Raw genomic sequence first — 21,201 nt, forward strand, 5'->3', positions numbered from 1 at the left:
TGTTTGTGCGTGCACAAAGGGGTGTGCACGTGCATTCATGCACCCCCAGGCGTGCTCATGGTGAGGCTGTCCCTGTATAACGGAGGTTCATGTTTGGGTGCCTGCAGAAGGATGTGAGTCTCTGCATGTCCTTGTGGACACATGCAGGTGTGCACTTGTGTGTGAGCTGAAGCGTGCAGGATGTTTTCCATCCATTCCATATTTCATCCGGTTTCACAGACCTCCAGGGTGGGGAACGGATGGTCCATTGCTACAGCACCTGTCATCCCATCCAAGGGCCCTGGGGCCTTTCTGAGACTGCTGAGGCCAACAGGATTTTCAAGGACCCCAATGGGTTAAGGAACTCAATTTTGTTGTGTTTCCTGTGCTACGTGGGCTTTGAGAATCAGCTGTATTTAGCCTCATAGACCACCAAGGTGGGGTATAAACTGCCATTGCTGTAGAGGCTTCTGCTGAGCTCATTTGTAAGGGAATCAGAAGGCAGTGCTGTGTTGAAAACTGTAAAACCAAGTTCTTTTAAAAACCTGTTAAATGTGCTTTGTATTTTGATACGTTTCCTATAACCACAGGGAAATGGCAGGCAAGAAGAAAGAAATCCAGCTCCAGGTACAGATTCTATTTACTTGAACAATTCTAGAGATTAATAGACATTTTCTCTCTCTCTTTTAAGGATGTTAAAATGTCAATTCTTTTTATTTCAGATGCAAATAACCAATGAGAACCAGTGGGGTGAAATGTTGCTGATGAAAGGTGTAGTAGGTACTGTCACTGTTTCCTGTTTAATCTCTCCTGAAGACATGTATAGGTTTTCATACTTACATATCCTATCATCTTTAACAGATAGTGGTCATAAATGTAGATTACCACCATATTATCTTTTCAAGAAAGGTTATACTAATATAAAGTATAAAATGTGTTTATTCACATACAGTCTTCTATTATGAATAAATACCTGTCAGAAGTCATAACCATTATTTTATCTGCTGTTACATGCTGATAATCAGAAAATACCTTTCTAATGTGGTGTTCTGTATGGTAGGGAGCTATATTTAGGTAGAGAGAACAAATCTGTAATGGGATCATAGCTACACAAGAGCAGCAATGGGAAAAACATGATCTGCATGGGCTCAGGGATGTAAAAATCGTGTAGAATAAATAAGATCGAAATCCAACAGTGGGGAAAGAAAAAGAGCAATTAAAAGGAAAAGGAATATGAGAGAAATGGGGTGGTCTGAATTAAGCATCTCAAACGGTATTATGAAGTAGGTTGTTGGTGCCAAACATAATTGAAATGAAAGAGGAAACCGTGATGTATTCACTGAACACATTGATGTATCTGCGGTGCATACATTGACTGAGAGGACTAAGAGCTGCATGTGAACGCTTCCCTGCATGCGTGTGCTTCAACACACTCGCAAATATGTTCCATTTGATAAGCTCCACAAGGCGGCTGTTTTGTAACCCCAAACTATTCCATTTCAGTAATAGATGTGTATCAAGCCTGGTGTGGTCCTTGCAAAGCTGTGCTGAGCCTATTCAGGAAGCTGAAGAGCGAGTTCAGTGAAGACGATGTGCTGCATTTTGCCGTGGTAAGGATGGCAATTCCATGGGGAACTTCTTCACCTTTTGTTTTAAATAGTTCTTTTGACCTGTCTGCACAAACAGAGCTTTCATTTTACTGTTCTTATACCAAGGTATCACAAGTTTTGGCCTGGTTGCATCTTCTTCTGCATAGCTCCTCACAAGACTTTGTTTAGGGATAGACTGGGAATGGCAATCAATGTGGAAGGAGCTATAATAGAAAGGGAGCTGATACCCCACAATATATTTCTTCATAAGATTGCAGAAACATTCAAAAGCCAGATTTTATGAATCTATGCAGGTTTATATATATATACTTTTATATATATATATATATATATGGAACTACACGATCTTAAGGTCCTTTCCAACCCTAACTATTCTATGATTCTCTCTATATATGCATATGTATGCACATGTAAGTAAATCATCTTTTCCATCTGACTTCAGGCAGAGGCTGACAGCATTCTGGCTCTGCAGTCATTCAGGAACAAATGTGAACCTGTGTTTCTGTTTTGTGTTGTAAGTACATCTCATCAGCCTCTCTCCATGTGCTGCCCAATTTTGCCTTAATTTTTCAGTAGATTAAAAAGAAAAGGGAAGCTATAGAACGCATACCTTTACATCTTACAGCGCATAACCCAGTATGTATGCCAGCGGATGTTGTTGACTTGAGGCAGGTTTTCATGCCTGATCTGTGGCTCTCGAGCACATGGCAGCCACAGGAGATTTTGGGTAGCCACAGCTGGGGTAGTCACTTAGTAAGAAAACTCTGTAAGTTTTCCAGGGTTGTCTCACATAAATTGGCTACACTGAAATGGGTATTTATACACGCTTTAACCCAGGGAAAAAGAGGTTCCTTTTCCTGACACTTTAAGAGATTTCAGATAAACAGCTAAAACTGCATTTTTCACACACAGGCAATTGGAACAATCACATGTTTTTTATCTCTTAGCAATGGATGTAAAAAGCCTCTTCTCTTAGAATGCCACTGTAGAACACTGCTCCCTTAGGAGGCAATGGTTTCAATGGTTTTTTGACTTGAGGGTGCTAAGTTTTAAATCTAGGATCTGAGAGCAATGATACTCTCAGGACACTTCCAGATTTGAATCTGAACGCTTCCAAACAAAGCTAGCAGCATCTTTGATTACCAGTAGTTCACTTCACTACCTCTGAATGTGGCAGAGCACTCCCTGACACATAATGTGAATAAAAGATAGAAAACTCCATGTTATGGGAATTAAGAGCTAGTAGATCCTATATTTTGCATTTACATCTGACTATATTATAAATGGTGAGCCTAGAAATAAACATGACAAATTAGGCAGAGAAGGGAGGGAGGAAGCAGAAGCAAGAAAGGTTCTTTCTGAACTAATAGAGGCAGTAGTAGCTTTAGTATTCACTTCCGTGGGCATAGAAGGTGGTCCTGCTGCTGGAAAATACAGTGAGATAAAGCATGTTTCAAAATTCAAGTAAATATGTAATGAGAGCAATGAAAACTCATTGAGAACGTTCTTTTCTCTTTTACAGAATGGCAAAATTATCTCAATAGTGAAAGGTGTCAATGCTCCTCTTCTAAGTAAGAAAATAACAGAGCTAGTGCTAGAAGAGAGAGCAATTGCATCTGGACAGAAAGAGCACACCACGGTACTCACAAACCAGATACTTAAATAAATGAGGTTTTATTACGCTTGCATGTTTTCTCTTAATCCCTGTGATAGGGGGTTTGGTCATGTTTAATTGTTTGTATTTATTTCAACAGTAAAGTGATAGATGTGAGGGTGGTTTGGGTTCTTTTAGAGATTTCTATTAAATAGCACTTTGTAAAAGCTTCAGAAGTTTACAGATTAGCCTATTAATGTAAGAAATGAAGAGATGGACAAGGTCATTGGCACATGAAGGGTTTTAGTAATCTTTTATTCTCCCAGGACTATTTTCCTTATTTAACTTAGTGCATCAGATGAAACAAAGACAGGGGGAGCAGTTATGGCTCATTGCTTGATTTTAAGTAGAAATGGAGATGAAAGAACTTCACTTACAGTAAAGGAAGCTTTTAACACTGTAGCTCAGTTAAGGAAAATCAGGTTGCCCAAAGATCTTTCTTAGACTTTCTCACTTTCCAAGGTAGCAAATATGTTCTAACATTAAGGTAAAATTGTTGTAAAGACCTGACAGCTGCGCTTGGTGGCTTCAGCTTCACACTGGTGACGTGCTTTTACTCCACTGGCAACTGCCGTAGGTAGAAGAACTTGTTTTGCATGAAGAGAAGCCACCAGAAGAGCCTGTTGAGGAGACCGCACCTCAGGGTAAATCTATTTGATTTCTCTTAGAAATGTTAGCAGGAAGAAAAAGAACCAATATCTCTTCAGTTATTTGATTAAGAATTGGGTATGTCAAGCACTAGGAGGCTCCTTTGATTGAGTTAGTAATATGAGAGGCTGTGGTTGAGAATATCAAAGTGACAGGAAGCTTTCTCCTGTAAGGAATTAAGATATCGGGCTGCCATCATCAGCATTTTCACCCCTGCTTTGTGAGCTTTCAGCACTTCAGAATAGCAGCAGTGCTGTGTGCCAGGCAATATTCCTGTGTAAAACCAGTGCCTCAAAGTCACTTCTACACAGCCCCTGTGTTATCTTTGCACTTTTGTTCAGGTGGGGTTTGTTAACCCTTGGGTGTTTGACAGGAATAACAAGACAGGGACAACCTGAGAGGATTGGGAGAGTTCATCTGTGAAGGAATGGCACGCTTGTATCTTGGATTATTTTTGAGTCTTTCACCACATTAAGGAGCTAAAGGACAGGTTTACATTACATGAACCCTGACAGTAGAATAGGAGCCCAAAAAGATTGAAAATAAGCACCATCCTGTTTGTGGGTCTCATACCTACCATTTAGGTCAGGCTTCTCGTGAGCTGGGACCTACATCTTTTCTATTCTTATTGTTATCTGTGGCTACTGAATGTTTCTACTGCTCCATACGCACAGAATGCCACTCATCAGCACTGAGATGGAATAAACTCCTCCATCATCCTCTTCTTTCTGATCTCACCTTTTTTCCCCCCCGTGAGAAGGCATTAGATCATAGTCATGGATTAAGTTGTGCCCCTTCTCCTTCCTCTTCCTGCCTTTATTGTTTGGTTCAAGTGACACATTCCTGACCTCAGCTTTAGCCTGTATTTTTTTCCCATACACCTTCCAGGACTAGTAGTACAGTATTACAAGTCATATAGCAGTTATATCCAGACTTCACACTACCCCACAGCACCTAAATGTGTGACCAAATCAGGGAACAGACATAAGTTTGGGTTCAGCTTCAGGGTAAGGGATCCCTCAGAAGCCATAATACACTAATATTTCATGGTAATATTCTACTTACCACGTGCAGGTGCCTATGAGAGTTCCCTAGTGTTGGAAATGAGTAGTAGTCTGGTGTTGCTGTTAGAGCTACCAGAAAGTTCTCCTACAGGCATTGAATTACATTCTAATGCTTCATTGTAAATCTCTGATCCTGCAAAGGCAATGTAATTTGTACTCTTTTCTGACCATTTTCTCTCACTTTGTTGGGATCTGTGTGCTATGGAGGTTGTAACACCATGTCTATACCTCTTGTTTTAAACATTACATGGTGTTAGCAAGCATGTGTTACTTCAACAGTTATTTATTGCAAATTAGTTTGGCATCCACAGTGCTAAGAAAAAACAAACATCTACTATGACAAGAAATGCATATTTTACTGGAAATCTCTAGTATTCATACAGGTTTTCACTTAGTTAATTTTCCTTAGTAACACTCATTCCTTTCACATTTCTAGTCCTGTACATATAGAGCTCCCTAGACAAAGCACCCATCTTAAGCTTTCCCATCCCACATGGCCACATGTGAACCATTTCTCCACCATATTACCCAGAACACCAGTGCTTTGTCAGGAATGTGGATTCCAGGGATAGCCAAGGACAGTCCTGCTCTCTAAGGCTTGCTCTAAGTGCTGGAGTCACTTTTTGGAAGCACTGTTTGGCCACCTCAATATTAAAACAGAAAACTATTCAGAGAAATCCACTTGCAAGCCATGGTAAATGTAGTTCTGCATTTACCTTGACAAATGGACCCATTGACACATGACTGTTTCCCTTTTCCAGAAAAAGCAGTCAAATATTCTCTTGGTATTATAAAACCTGATGATGTCTCAGAGGGACGTGTAGAAGAAATTAAAAGCCAGGTAAAGATAACTTGGTAAGATTCATTCATGCTGCTTAGTTAAGAGCCATAGTAGCAAGATGCAATATGAAGTAGATCCTAATTTATGCCTAGGCTTTAGAACAAGATCTTTTAACACTTCTCTGTTAAGGATGATATCAGCATGATAATTCTGACCTGAAATAATACGGTGTTCAGACTGATACTACTGCTTTAATACTTTATGTCAGTAGACAAGGTATGATGCATATTGTGCTAATCATCAACACACGAAATCTACACACAGAAAAGTGTCTTTTTCCCCCCTCACGCTGCAGCAGAAATGAGAACTAGAGACTGGGGTGGCAAAGTTAATTCTTCACACAGGCACACATAAGACAGCTAACCAGTTCTTTATGGAAAAGACTTTGTGTGCAGACACATATGGCAATACATAAAAGCATGCAGATGGTGAGGCTAGTTTATGTGCACTAGTAAGTGTACACTAATATTTGTCACTAGTGCAGCATTTACTCCTGAAGTGAAGGATGTGAATCCAGCGAGTATGCAAGGGCGCATCCAATGGTTCAGTATTTGTTGAAGCCATCACACAGTGAAAGAAAGAATGTTTTGCCTTCCACAATACAATGCTATAGTAATGCTCATTTCAGTTACAGGAATTTCTTAGTCTTTCTGTTACCAAAAAAATGCCTCCTAAGGCTTTATATCAAGACAAATACGAGTGACTTTTGCAGGAACGATGATCAGTGCTGTATAGCTTGTTTCTGCAATGACTCTGCCTTGGCCAGAAAGGAATGAAGCTCAGGAAAAGGCAAAAAGAAAAGCAGGCAGTGCTTGAAAGCAATGTAGCTGGAGCTGAGCAGCTGCCAGTTGGCTCTGCCTTTGCCCTGCCTAATGAGGGGTGCACTCACAATTTTTCCACACTCAGCAGCACCATAAGGGCTTTTAAAGAGCAGCATGTTGGTAAGCAGATTAATATGGGCATGTGGTCAGTACTGGGGTTGGGTAGCGCCTTTGTTGTTTAAATATCAGTGTATGGGAAACCTCACACAAGTGGACTACGAATTTTCACATAGGACACACAGGTCTGCATCTCCTCCACATACTTGAATTCAGTGCAGTGGTGTAGCTTAAAATAGATAAAAATATAATCTATTTTATGCTTATCTCCTTTTCCTGAAGCCAAGTACTTTAGCCTAATACAGCTGTTGATAAGTACACATTTATATGACCACTATGATTAGTATAGAGGTTACAATAACAGATTTTGGAAGTGGTGGCATGTTAATCACAACAGTTAAAATGAGTTCATTTAATGTTAAATAAAAGGGATTATTAACATATGAATGACTGTATAAATTGAACTGCACTACATGGTTCACAACCATTAACTTAGGGGCCATTGTAATCGTGAAATTAGCGAAGTGCTTTAAAAAGCTGGAACTTCAGCTTAGGCAAAGGTAGCAATTATTTGGAACATGTCAGAGAATTTTAAACTGAAGGTAGCTTCCAAAATCAATCAATCTTTAGCATTACAATAACATAAGATTTTGTATATATTCGTTTTCAAATGCCACTGAGTAATAACTAAATAATTGCAGATTACAAACGCAGGATTTAGCATCGAAGCAGAAGAGGAGAAAATGCTAACTGAAGAGCAAATCAGAGTGTTCTATGCCTGTAGAGCGAAAGAGGTAAAAACAAGCTAAAAACCTAAACAAAAGGAACGGGTAAAACATATCATTTTAGCTATATGTGTTTGCAAATCTCTGTCTTATACAGTTTTGGTATGTTGAAGAACTGAATTAATGCAGATTTAGTGCATAGAAAAAAAGGAGACATTCTCTCTCTCCTACCGACTCATACAGATATGGCTTGATAGCATTCTAACATTCCAACTCAATTAAATTGAACTCCAATTAAATACCAAGAGATTTTCCAGATCTGTCTGTTATCAGAATGTGTCGGACCCTTAGCCATGGCCCTAAGCATAGGCTGTCAGGTATGAAATGCAGCACAAACCCAAAGTCCAGCATCATCTTTATGACAGGGGGTATCTGTCTGACACGTACTCTTCCAGCCATAAAATGGTATATTTGACTTTTTTTCTTCTTTATAGTGTTTATCACAGGGTAGGACTGGAACTAAGCAAGTGAACAGGCAGGAAGAGAAAGCATCTCCAGTCAAGTTCATTTTTCCGGCCCTATCCTACATTAGGACAGTGACACAAGGTGGTTCCTGCTGAAACTAGAGGGGAAAAAGAAATCCGACAGTAATCACCAGATTCCTGCACTGTGGTTTAGAAAGGAAGTAACAGGGAGGGCTTGTGAGGAATCGTGAGCAGCTTTGTTTTAGTAAAGCTAGGACTCTAGACAGACACAGTTGTGAAACAGAGGTAAAAATGTCATCTTCTTGGGAACAGCAGCCAAATTTGACATTAGTTAGGTGTAAAGGGAGGTGTGGGAGGAACCAAGACAGAGAAAAAGCATGCAGTGCTCGATATATGACAGCACTGTTCCACCACAGCAGATCCTAGACAACATCAGGACAGGGAGAATAAAACTACTATGAACTACCAGAAGCAGTCCAGAGCTCCCTATGCACACTGAGAAGCCAATTATTTGCCATTCTTTCAGTGCAATTTTAAGCTGAAAAATAATCATGTTAAAGTGACAATAGGAACAGGATGCCCAGAGAAGTGGCAAATGCTCCATCCCTGGCAGTGTGCAAGGCCAGGTTGGACAAAGGCTTGGGTGATATGGTTTAATGTGAGGCATCCCTGCCCATGGCATAGGGTTGGAACAGGATGATTTTAAGGTCCTTTCCAACCCAAACCATTCTATGGTTCTATAGAATACAGATTCCTTTGTGCTCAGTGGGCAAAATCATCCCTGATTTAGTACCCTGCAAGCTTGCTGAAGGTCCAGAGGCTGCCTGTTGTAGCAGAATGGAGACTGAAGGCAAAAGACCTTCAGATATAATTGGAAGCAGAAATTGTGTCTTTTCAGTGATAAAGCTGGGTGATCCAGGTCAGCCAAATCTAACAGCCACATCTATTTCTCCTAATACGAGAAAGTGTACTCTTGAAGCCACAAAAGTACAGACACTCCTTTGATGCATTTCACTAAATGGTTTTGTACTTGTATACATTGTACCTCTTGTGAGTTTGGTCATCTTGAGACACGGGTTAAATGTGTGCATAGGTACAAAGGTTGAAAGAGAAAAGAAATAAATTGCAAGCATACATCTGAGTATTTAATCCTCGTATTATTACGAGAAAAACTTACCATACACAATGAGATGAGGCTGACTAGTAAAGAAAAGATCTATTCAAATATTAAAAAGCAGAGAAGATACTTGAGGAAGTTTTAAATATTGAAGGATAGGGTGACATGCAAGGCAAGAAAGATTAAAAACTCACAACAGCTACAAAAATCACTTTCTGATGAAAATGTACATTTATAGCACTGAAGGTTGAAACTGAAGGAATGAAACTAGCAAAGAGAATGAAGGAAAAGCCTACAAATGTCCTGCAAACATCTCAATGTTCTCTATTTGCACCCAGCTACGTGGGCTTTAGTTGCAATAATTATGCATAGAACTGTATTGCAGTTTGTTATGGCACACTGCATGAGCTACTGTGAGCAGACCGTTGGATCACATTGAGTTTCTAACTAATTTTCTTCATTCTTGTCATTTACATATTAAGCCAGTAGAACATGTGCTACTTTCTTAATGTAGTTCTATGACTTCCTTTATCTCAATTAAGTTTGGTTTAGGTATTTTACAACGTTGGCTCAAATGACTGATCAAAACCGTCCCAATTTAACAGGGGTTTGAGTAATGTATGCGAGTGTCATTTTAGAACAGGAATTAGGAGTTAATTTTGAAAGGATGGCTGTTCATTTCTCATGATAAACTCAAAGTTCCTGCAATTCATAGAGAAAAAAAATTATGTTTTTTAGCCCGATTTTGAAGATTTCCTTCAATTCATGCTAAGTGGACCATGCCACATTTTGATCGTCTCTAAAAAAAACCCAACTGATGCTATTCCTCACTGGAAAGAGCTAGATGAGATGAGTAAGAGCGTTGATGAGGCTGAGAAGCCAGACAGGTAACTACCAGTAGAAATGTGTAGATGCGATTCAGTTACAGTACCCAGAGTACACCATAAACCAAGACACATTCTTGCAGATGCTCAAGGGAGAGTAGGGGATGCCTGAAGCGTGCTGTGTCCCTTGGGACCACTCTGTAAAAGCAGGCAAACAAGGGGGGGAGGCGTTTGGGTTGTGTTCCCTCACCTTCAAGATGCATAAGAACATTGTATGGATTAACTGTTCACAAACACGGTACCTTGAAATGTCCATTTTTCTCCTATGCCAAGTGTGCGTTGAGAGTTGTAAAGAGGATGATAATGGCACACATGGCAGCCAACAAGAGTGCTCAGAAATTCAAATAGCAGATCAAGCTTTATATTTAGACAAGAGATTTGCTTAAAGCAGCATGGACTTAAATCCTGTGTTCAAATGAAAAACTTGTCACCATTATTGGTATTCCTGTTGGTGCCTGCTGTCTCCCTTCCTGCACAGAATCCCACAGCGGGGGATATTGCATTTTCTGTAGCTGGTGAAGAGTGACTGTATTTACATAGCTAAATGCAGGCAAGTAACAATAAGAAGTATCTCTGTTAAAGACAAATCTGTAGTGCTATCGGTTTCATGATCATGCTGCGTATGAATTAAGAACAATCCTTTTACTGATCACTCATCATCACTGTACACTTGCCAGTTGTAATTCTGTCTAGTGAAGCAGAAAGACTATTTTGAATAATCTAGAAGGAAGCTGGAAAACCTGCATGGCTGAGATTTCTCTCTCATAGCAAAGGCAATTTTGAGAAGATGAATAATTCTCCTCTCAGAAGCATTACTTCAGTCATGAATCTGATTTTAATGGAAACTTAGTTTGGGATTCTATTATTCTGGTTTGCTAAACTTGAAGAAAGTACATCTTCACAAAGTCAACTATTAACACAATGTATGCAGTGACTTAAATACTGTTACTTTGCGTGTCATTAGGGGGGAAGAAACTGTGGAAACTGGGGCTCTATTAAATGTATGTGATATGGAAGACAGCATAGAAAATGCCAGCAGACAACTTGCCTTCTTCTTCCCAAATTTTGATACCCACAAGACAGAGCAAAGAACAGAAAAAACTTTGGCCTTAATCAGACCATGTCTCCTAAAGGAAAGACGAGGTAAGAGTTGATCACTGCATTCTCTATCTAGGATATATAAAAGCCCTCACATTTTGAAGTTGAAATATCCCAACTCTATTAATGACATGTTCTTAGGTTGTATTGTCTCTACAGTGATCTTTGTCAGGAACAAAGTGACATGGTTAATGTTTTTGCTGTATTGAGAACGTACACATCAATGCTGTTTTGTTCCCTGGGTTGATTGTTCAAGAACATCTTTAGATTGTATATTTGGATGGAATGTCTCTAGAAGAGAAGCTAGCATTTGCAAGCTATAATATAGGGGATCATAATTCCCACCACAACAAAGGAGCTGATATTATTCCTGAATGCCAGGTCCAAGGTAGATCAACAGGAAGCTAAAAGATCTGATCTGTGTTCTGTGCTGCATAACTGGTGTGTGCAGGTCTATACAGACAATATTAAATCAGGAAATCTACTCCATTAGCACAAAACTCCATCCAACCAAGTTTACTTTTCTTCTCAGGCATGTATTTGCATTTCTTCCTAGATTCTAGATAGCATTTCTATTCTTAACTTGAGAATCTCTCTACTTGAAATAACCTATACACAGAAGCTGTGCAAATTAATGAATGAATGGCAACTTTGCATCATTTCAATATACTAAACAGAGTCAATCCTGCAAAGAATAAAGGATGATGGCTTCAAAATAGCAATGCAGAAAGAAATCACCCTAACTGAAGAACAAATACATGAATTTTACAAAGAGCATGTAGATCAAGACTACTTCCCAGTCCTTCTAGAGCAAATGACCAGGTACTTCAAATGAAAAATGAGAATGTGGATCTATAAATAAGAGTGACATTTTCACAATGAATAATTAGCCTCAATAATACACAATACATAAGACACCAATGTATCTGAGAGTTTAGTAAAATGCAAAACAGGATCAGACAATAGCAGATAATAATTCCCAAATATAGTGCACATATATGTTTGAGGGGAGATATTTGTAGAAATTGGTTTAATTGTTCAAAGCCTGGGCCAAAGTTTAATTTATATATATATTTTACTAAGGGTGATCTTGTACTCTCATCCCTGCCCGTGGCAGGGGGTTGGAATTAGATGGTCTTTAAGGTCCCTTCCAATCCAAATCATTCTATGGTTCTACATACACGAGGGTGTAAAAAACTACAAGCTACTCCACATACCTGTATGTAGGAAGTTGAAGGCTGGAGCCAATTCCATTGATGTGGGTGAAATCAGCTGAGCTCTGCCCTGCAAGAAGTCTTTATCCAGGCTGTGTGCTGGACTGGAGAGGAAAAATACACTATGTTTGGATATTGCCTTCATAGGAATTTGGGGTATGGCTGATAACTTAAGAGCTGATCAGCATTTTAGTGGCTAATAATAAAGACACAGCCCAATTCTAGAACATTCCTCCTGTTGTAGTAGCATTCATTTTGAAATTCAGATTTATGTTTAAGCCCCATAAGGTTTCATCAGACTGAAAGTGGTCAAACAGAGATTGGGTTTAAAATCCTCCAGTACCAGGCTTGTTTTCCTAACCTGCTCTGGGTGCAACCAAACGACTTTCACAACTTACAGAGAGTTCAGTTTTACTTTTTCATTCAAGTTTTCCCATCTCACAGTGGTCCAACTCTGGTACTTGCTCTAACACGAGAAAATGCTGTAGCGCGCTGGAGAGAGTTATTGGGCCCAAAGTCTGTTGAGCAGGCTATGAAGGAAAACCCAAACAGGTAATACTCACAATAGTAAACCATTGTTCACAGCATACTATTTACTTTCACATTCCTCATCTCAATGAATACCATATTCCAACTGGTGTAACTATAGTGCCATCCTCTGGGAGCTAATATGTATTTCTGCACTTTGTGAAGCTTTTCTTGGAAGAACTGCTGTATTATGCATAGAAACTATAGCATTTTCTGAGCAATAATGGCTGCTAAACATCGTGAAAAGGGTATTGAAGTGAAAGGAGATCTATTGAATCTAGAGTGAGGGGTCCCTGCCCTGGCAGGGGGGTTAGAACTAGATGATTTTAAGGTCCTTTCTCATCCAAACCATTCTATGAATCAGAGAAAAAATATTGGTAATACCTTGTTATTATTGCTTTTTTTTCCCCTTGAAATAGCACCCTTATTTTTTAGAACAGATGCTTACTTTCTCAGCTTAACAAAAACCTTGCATCAGCACAATTTTTACTTGTGATCAAGTTCCCCATACACATTTTACAAATAGACATCCTAGTTTTACCTGCTAATGGTAACTTTCTCTAAGAAATTACTACTGCATCATCTTACCTGTTGTTGGCAGAAGGGCTGCTTCACCAGGAAAGAGCTGCTTCACCAGGAGAGAGCTGCTATTAGCTTGCAAATATAACAAGATGAGAGTTGGGTGGGGTGGTGTTGATAGATCAGGTGGTTAATTTACAGGCTTGCTCTTTTTGTAGGTAATGGAGGTTGTCTTTACAAAGAGATCATCAAGCACTTATGTCACCACATCAACTTTCATTTATATTCACTGGGTTAAGGCTCATCAAATAGTTAAAGCTCAAAATGGTTATTCCTTTAAGTAACTTTACTCTTTTAATGACTCTTAGTTTACGTGCACAGTATGCTGTCAGCAATGTACCTATTGGTCAGCTGCATGGTAGTTCCACACCTGATGATGCTCAGAAGGAATTGGAATTCTTCTTCCCACAGGAGCACACTTTGGCATTAATCAAACCTGCCGCTGCTGCAAAGCATAAAGGTAAGTCATCTAGAAAGGATGGGCTATGTTTATTGATGTAATTTCCATGAAATATTAGCAGTAATTCATGTCAGATGCATTCTTTTTATTCCCTGGAATATTTTTGCCATGCAGAGAAATGCTTTTACAGGGCTTGCATACTTCATAGTGAGGCCTCAAATGTGATATTCCCTTTGCTTAAGCTCCCTGTAGCCCTTTCTTCATGAGAGTGGTGGTGAACTGAAGTGAGAGAGTGCTCAGCTAAGTTAAACTGTTTAAAAACCAGACACACATGCAAACTAGCTGCCCAGCATCCTTCTATGTCAAAGGAGAGAGGCTTTACAAATCCATGTTACTTATTTCAGACAGGAATCTCTATTGTTCAAAAGGGGTCACTGCTCCATTAGATGCATTCCCATCCCTGTTTTAACTTGCCATTAGACAAAGGGAAGGAGGAGGAAAGGTCAAAGCAAAAAGAACACCTTAAAGGTTTTGCTGCCACTTTTTTTAAGCTCTGCATCCTGGTGTTCTTGTCTGTCAGAGCAAATTCCAGTGCTCTTTCTAATGTTAATCTGTTATTTGCTTTTGTGAGTCTTTCTTACCCTCTTGTAATAACTCTGATTTTAGCAGGCCAGCTGGGGTGTGATAGAGCATTACAACTACAGTCCGTGTTCTGTCCAACATGAGAAGCAATAGTGAATGCTACTGGTATGGTTTATAATAGTGTGGGTTTGTCACCTGCGTTAATGCAGTGACAATGGTTTCTGAACATTTCAGGGGACTGTTGAAGTGTTTGTCATACTGCCCATGATTGTTTGACACTGTAAGGAGAACTTTAATAGCTATTGGTGATTTGTTTCTTTAAAAAAGCACCTAGTATTTTCTGAAGGTTTAGTTTGGGGAATTTTCAGCATCTGAACTTTAAAATGATTTTTGTATCTAAACCATTTCAATGAAGACTTGAGCTTTCTTGTTACCCTCCCAGATGACATCTTGCAAAAAGTGAAAGGTGCTGGATTTACCATCTCAAAGATTAAAGAAGAATCTTTAACTCGTGAGGTGGCTGCACAGTTTTACCAGGATCACAAAGGAAAACCCTTTTTTGAAGACTTATTGTCCTGTATGACTGAGTAAGTGTCTCATTATACAACCTCGAGGTACATAAGTGCACACCAAACTTCACATTTACAGTGCCAACAGAACAGGCTACACCCAAAGTGGGCTGAGGACTTGACACTCTGACACTCTTTCTGTCAAGTTTAGTGGCTGCTGGTATGGAGAGCTCTCCTTTTAAAAGGAAGATTTAAAATTCTTTTAAAACCTATGGACAGTAACTATTATTTTGGGGGTTTTGATTGTTATGCTGTTGGGTTTTTTCCTTTCTCAAGAAAAAAGAACTGATTGCTGATGGGATCCTAGTTCTTCTCATGTAGGACAAATATCTTCCTTATAATATTGTTAGTATAGCTGTTGATAAAACAGTATGCATAGTCTCATTTCAGAAATTATTGGGTAAGAGCCTTTTAGGGAAAAAAGTACAAATCCAAATAGCTGATCATCAGAATAGTTTTTGCTTTCAAATCCAAGATATTGTCTTGAAACACTCTGAAACAAACTTTGAACAGTTTAAAAAATTTAGATAGAATAATGCTTATCATAACCCTTCATGGTACTTCTGAAGTCAAAGCTAAGCCTGCATCTTAGAATAGCGTAAAAGTTTCCTTACATTGATTTTACAGGGGCCCATCAGTGATAATGGTCTTAACAAAGGAAAATGCTGTGGAAGAATGGAGGCATATAATGGGTCCAGTCGATCCAGAAGTGGCTAAAGAGACCTCCCCTGGATCAATTCGAGCTCATTTTGCACAAGATATTTTGTCTAATGCTGTTCATGGATCATCAACTAAGGAACATGCACAGAAAAGCATTGAGTGTGTATTTGGAGAGCTCGATCTAAATTGAGCGATTAAGATGCAGTCGCTGAAAACTGATGCTCAGGTCATTAAATGCATTTGTCTGCCCAACCACCTATATTTAAGTCTGTGTTTTATGTTTTCCTTCATAGTCCATCCATTCTTTTATCAACCACATTTTTATTATCAGCATTGCATATTGCAAAGCATATCAATGTAACGAGTAATACCTGCTACAAGTTTGATGTTAGTAATGATTTCTTTTATGTGTGGTTAGTAAGTAGTTTTTCTTTTATCACTTTAGCAGATTTATGCCTTTCCTATAATTCCAGGAGTGTTCTAAGGTGTTTCGTATACAACTAGCTTAAAAAAACAGGGTCAAAGAAGATCATTAAAACACAATTAATGACATGTCCACTGTGATGCCAGTTGAGTCCTCCAGTTCAGGGAGCCTGCAAAGGAGAAATGGTGCAAGGTAGTCAAGGCACTGCTACAACATTGTCAGGGAGCAGCAGCAAGTGTGAGAGTGCTCCACAAGGGAGAAGGAGCCCAGAGCCAAGCATGACCACAGCACAGGCTGCGCTGAGCAGCCCTGCAGCATCTGAGCAGAGCTGGGTAGCCACATCCATCAGGAATCCCAGACAAAGCAAGTGATGAACCAGGTCCAGGACCCATTGGAAGGTCCAGTCAGGAATAATAGGCAGACAAGTATTCCTGCAACACAGTTCAGGAAGTGATTAAGCCCAAGTGTGAGCTTAAATGTGGCTCCCAGGCACCTTGGCCAATGGTATGGGTGTGCATCCCAGGAGAGGCTGCTTGGGGCTATTAAGACCTATTGGTTCCCTCAGGGCCCTGAAAAACATTTGTGATGTTTGCTCATCCTTTCCCTAAACATCTTCTAACGATTACTGTCACATGTAGGATAATAAACTAGATGGTCCTTTCCATTTATGCAATTCAAACGTGTCAGATGAAGCAAAATATAAAGTCAGCTGTTACTTAACAGCTATTTTTGACATATACCTCCTTGCCAAACTAGTGAATTTGTATCCTGCCTCAGTCTAACTTGGCTGGCCTTCATAAAGAACACAAATATCCTTCTGTAGCTGATAATTCTCACTTTAGCTGTCTGAGTCTGTGGAAGGTTGACATACTAAAGAATGGTATTCAGTTAAAGCAATTTACTTATAGCATTGGTTCTAAGTGCAGTGTCCAGAGAGAACAAAGTCTTTCTCATCCTTTCTTTATTGTCCCTATTCTATTTAAAACAACTAGCTGCTTTAAAGAGCTTCCTGACAAATATTTCTGTTGTGATGGGGCATTTGTTATTATAGACATTCCTCCAGCAGAAGTTGGACTGAGCATTCTCCTGGTGGCCCATTTTCACCTACAGCTGCTTCACTGCCATAAACTCAACTTGAGGCCCGCTAGCCTGCAGGAAGCTGTGATTAGTGCAGAATTAACGTGTCACCTCAGTGAGGTGAGCTCTTAGAAGCATATTTCAGAATTCCTGTATGTTCTTTGGCTTGGATTTTTTACTTCAAAAACCCATTAAAGCTGTTCTTCCTGGCATTATTTCTGGGTCTCTTGGGTGCTGGCACATTGTACTTTAAACCAAGAAGCAGCCTTAGAAAAGGCCTGAATAGAGTGACTTCAGATACATCGATTCAGTTCATTTCCCAAGATCTCTGCTAGTGTTAATGGCTTCTCTACCACTGGGGCAAATACAGCATTCAAAGGTTTAATGCTTTGGTTTAAGCCATGGTTAGACACACCCTGGTCAGATCTGTCGTTATCTCAACCCTTAGGGCCCCACGTTGGGCACCAAAAAAAGCTGTTATGGTTTAAGCCCAGCTGGTAACTCAGAACTACACAGCCGCTTGCTCACACCCCCCATCTTTCCCCCTGCTCCTGGAGGGATGGGGAGGAGAAGGGAAAGAATGTCACTCCCACAGGTTGAGACAAGAGCAGCCCAGTAACTAAGGTGTAACACAAATCACTGCTGCTGCCACCAATAATAATAATGATAAGGCAAATAACAAGGGGAGAGAACACAACTGCTCACCACCCACCGACCGATACCCAGCCTGACCGAGCAGTGATCTGACCCTTCCAAGTAACCCCCCAGTTTATATAGTGGGTATGACGTGCTGTGGTATGGAATACCTCTTTGGTCAGTTTGGGTCAGGTCCTGTCTCTGCTTCCTCCCGGCTTCCCCTCCTCCCTGGCAGAGCATGAGGCTCACAAAGTCCTTGGTCAGACTAAACATTACTGAGCAGCAACTGAAACCATCGGTGTTATCAGCGCTGTTCCCAGGCTGAAAGTCAAAACCACAGCACTGCACCAGCTACTGAGAAGGAGAAAAATGACTGCTGCTGCTGAACCCAGTACAAAAGGTTACATGGAATCAGTTTTTGACAGGAGCAGAAATGCTGAAAACAGAAAAATGTGTTTATGTATTGCGAACATTTAATTCATTAATGCTTATTTTCTTCTCCTAAATATGTTCTTGATCTGAATGTCTTTTAACAGCTTTGGAAAGGAGGAACTGAAGAGATACATTTCAAAACAATAAAAATAACTGCTTCAGTCAGCTGATGAAGAGATTCATGTTCACAAAGGTTTTGTATCTTTGAGATACAGGCTTTGGTAGAATCATCCAAACAGCAAGCATTCAAAAGCATGGTCATTTTGATAGTCAATAGAGACTACTCTGTCCCTTTAACAGTTTAACTCAACACTCAGGTGTTGTGCACACAGTTTAGTCTGCCATCCACTCTTCTTTATATTCTATATTACTGTGACATAGGCAGAGGTGTAATTTCTAAGAATCTGAGGATTTGTGATGGGATCAGCAAGCATTTGCATTTATAGGCAGGAGGAACGTGTTCCATTGAGCATCACAGATTCAGATCTTCTTGCAGTTCAATTTACACAGCTCCTCTGCCTACATATCTTAGGGAATATCTGACTCTGTCCTTTTACCTCTTATCTAAATGCCAGATTGAAAGTGAACATGTCCTTCACAACCGTTTATTTACAGAATCACAGAATCCCAAGGATTGGAAGGGACTTCAAAAGCTCATCTAGTCCAACCCCCCTGCAAGAGCAGGGTAACCTAGAGTACATCACACAGGAACTTGTAGAGGCAGGCCTTGAATTATCTCCAACGTAGGAGACTCCACAACCCCCCTGGGCAACCTGTTCCAGTGCTCTGTCACTCTCACAGTAAAGAAATTTTTCCTGATGTTCACATGGAACCTCCTATGCCCCAGTTTACATCCATTGCCCCTTGTCCTATCACTGGACATCACTGAAAAAAACCTAGCTCCATCATCCTGACACTAACCCTTTACACATTTGCAAACACTGATGAGGTCAGCCCTCAGTCTCCTCTTCTCCAAGCTAAAGAGTCCCAGCTCCCTCAGCCTCTCCTCATAAGGGAGATGTTCCATTCCCTTAATCATCTTCATGGCTCTGCGCTGGACTCTTTCAAGCAATTCCCTGTCCTTCTTGAACTGTGGGGCCCAGAACTGGACACAATATTCCAGGTGCGGCCTCACCAAGGCAGAGTAGAGGGGGAGGAGAACCTCTCTTGACCTACTAACCACACCTTTTCTAATGCACCCCAGGATGCCATTGGCCTTCTTGGCCACAAGGGCACATTGTTGGCTCATGGTCATCCTCCTATCCACCGGGACCCCCAGGTCCCTTTCCCCTTCACTACTGTCCAGCAGGTCAGCCCCCAACCTGTACTGGTACATGGGGTTGTTCTTCCCCAGATGCAAGACTCTACACTTGCCCTTGTTGCATTTCATCAAGTTTCTCCCCTCCCAACTCTCCAGCCTGTCCAGGTCTCGCTGAATGGCAACACAGCCCTCTGGTGTGTCAGCCACTCCTCCCAGTTCAGTATCCTCAGCAAACTTGCTGAGGGTACATTCAGTTCCCTCATCCAGGTCGTTGATGAAAATATTAAACAGCACTGGACCCAGCACCGACCCCTGAGGGACTCCACTAGTCACAGACTTCCAGCTAGATTCTGCCCCATTGACCACAACTCTCTGCCTTCTTCCTTCCAACCAGTTCTTGATCCACCTCACTACCTGCTCATCCAGCCCACACTTCCTTAGCTTATCCATGAGGATGCTGTGGGAGACAGTATCAAATGCCTTACTGAAATCAAGAAAAAACACCTCTACCGCTCTACCATCATCCATCCACCTAGTTACTTGCTCATAGAAGGCTATAAGGTTGGTCAAACATGACTTCCCCTTGGTAAAACCATGTTGGCTGCTCTTAATGACCCCCTCATCCTTGATATGTCTAGAGATGGTGTCAAGAATAAGTTGTTCCATCACCTTTCCAGGGATGGAGGTAAGGCTGACTGTTCTATAACTACCCAGGTCCTCCTTCTTGCCCTTCTTATAGACTGGCGTGACATTTGCCATCCTCCAATCCTCAGGCACCTCTCCTGTTTCCCATGACTTACCAAAGATGATGGAGAGTGGCTCAGCAATGACCTCCGCCAGCTCCCTCAGCACCCACAGGTGTATTCCATCCGGACCCATCGATTTATAGATGTCCAGATTGCTTAACTGATCCCTAACCCAGTCCTCATCCACCAGAGCAAACTCCTCCTTTATCCTGACTCCTTCTGGGGCTATAGGAATCTGGGTCCCCTGGGGAGAGTCTGCAGGAGTAAAGACAGAGGCAAAGAAGGCATTCAACACCTCTGCCTTCTTTATATCCTCTGTCTCCAGGGCACCCACCTTGTTCAGCAGTGGGCCTATATTGCCTCCTGTGTTAGTTTTATCCACTATGTATTTGAAGAAGCCCTTTCTATTGTCCTTAACCTGACTTGCAAGATTAAGTTCAAAGGAGGCCTTAGCTGTCCTAATTGCCTCCCTATATTCTCTAACAATTGTCCTATATTCCTCCCAACTGGCCAGCCCCTCCTTCCATAATTCATAGATTCTCTTTTTCCGCATGAGTTTGCCCAGCAGTTCCTTGTTTAACCATGCTGGTCTCCTGGCTCCCCTACTTGACTTCCTACCCATTGGGATACTCTGATCGCGAGCTTGGCAGAAGTGGTCCTTGAATGCTGACCAACTATCTTGAGCCCCTTTACCACCTAGTACCCTTTGCCATAAGACTTCCCTTAGCAATTGATTGAAGAGGCCAAAGTTGGCCCTTCGGAAATCCAGAATTGTGGCCTTGCTAGGTATTCTATTCCTCCCACACAGGATCCTAAACTGCACCATCTCATGGTCACTGCAGCCCAGGCTGCCATTGACCGTCACCGCTTCAACCAGACCCTTCTTGTTGGTGAGTACCAGATCCAGCAGTGCTCCTCTCCTAGTTGGTTTGTCCACCATTTGCATTAAGAAGTTATCATCAATGCACTGGAGGAACCTCCTAGACTGTGAATGACTGGCTGTGTAAGTCTTCCAGCAAATATCGGGGTAGTTAAAATCCCGCATGAGGACTAAGGCATGTAGTCACAAGGCTGCTTTCAGTTGCCTGTAGAAAGCCTCATCAACTCCTT

General features: G+C 40.9%; 1 protein-coding gene across 3 annotated transcripts; it reads left to right on the forward strand.

The window, feature by feature from the left end:
- The first annotated feature begins 538 nt into the window (after positions 1-538).
- Positions 539-15,774, forward strand: NME8 (NME/NM23 family member 8). Of its 3 annotated transcripts, none has more exons than XM_057431444.1 (16): positions 539-606; positions 702-759; positions 1,483-1,589; positions 2,032-2,103; positions 3,112-3,228; positions 3,821-3,887; positions 5,717-5,796; positions 7,376-7,468; positions 7,894-7,995; positions 9,740-9,888; positions 10,850-11,028; positions 11,661-11,805; positions 12,642-12,749; positions 13,613-13,764; positions 14,729-14,873; positions 15,483-15,774. In XM_057431444.1, the coding sequence occupies exons 1-16, from the start codon at positions 574-576 to the stop codon at positions 15,703-15,705; spliced, it is 1,830 nt and encodes a 609-aa protein (XP_057287427.1). In that variant the 5' UTR covers positions 539-573; the 3' UTR covers positions 15,706-15,774. The 3 variants fall into 3 exon arrangements, with proteins under 3 accessions (XP_057287427.1, XP_057287429.1, XP_057287428.1); XM_057431445.1 differs by having other exon boundaries at positions 559-606; positions 702-750; XM_057431446.1 differs by lacking the exon at positions 7,894-7,995 and having other exon boundaries at positions 540-606.
- Positions 15,775-21,201: the final 5,427 nt, after the last annotated feature.

Source organism: Pezoporus wallicus, unplaced genomic scaffold, assembly GCF_028554395.1.
Source record: "Pezoporus wallicus isolate ANWC-B61680 ecotype Strahan unplaced genomic scaffold, APGP_CSIRO_Pwel_v1 scaffold_11491, whole genome shotgun sequence".
Taxonomy (NCBI): domain Eukaryota; kingdom Metazoa; phylum Chordata; class Aves; order Psittaciformes; family Psittacidae; genus Pezoporus; species Pezoporus wallicus.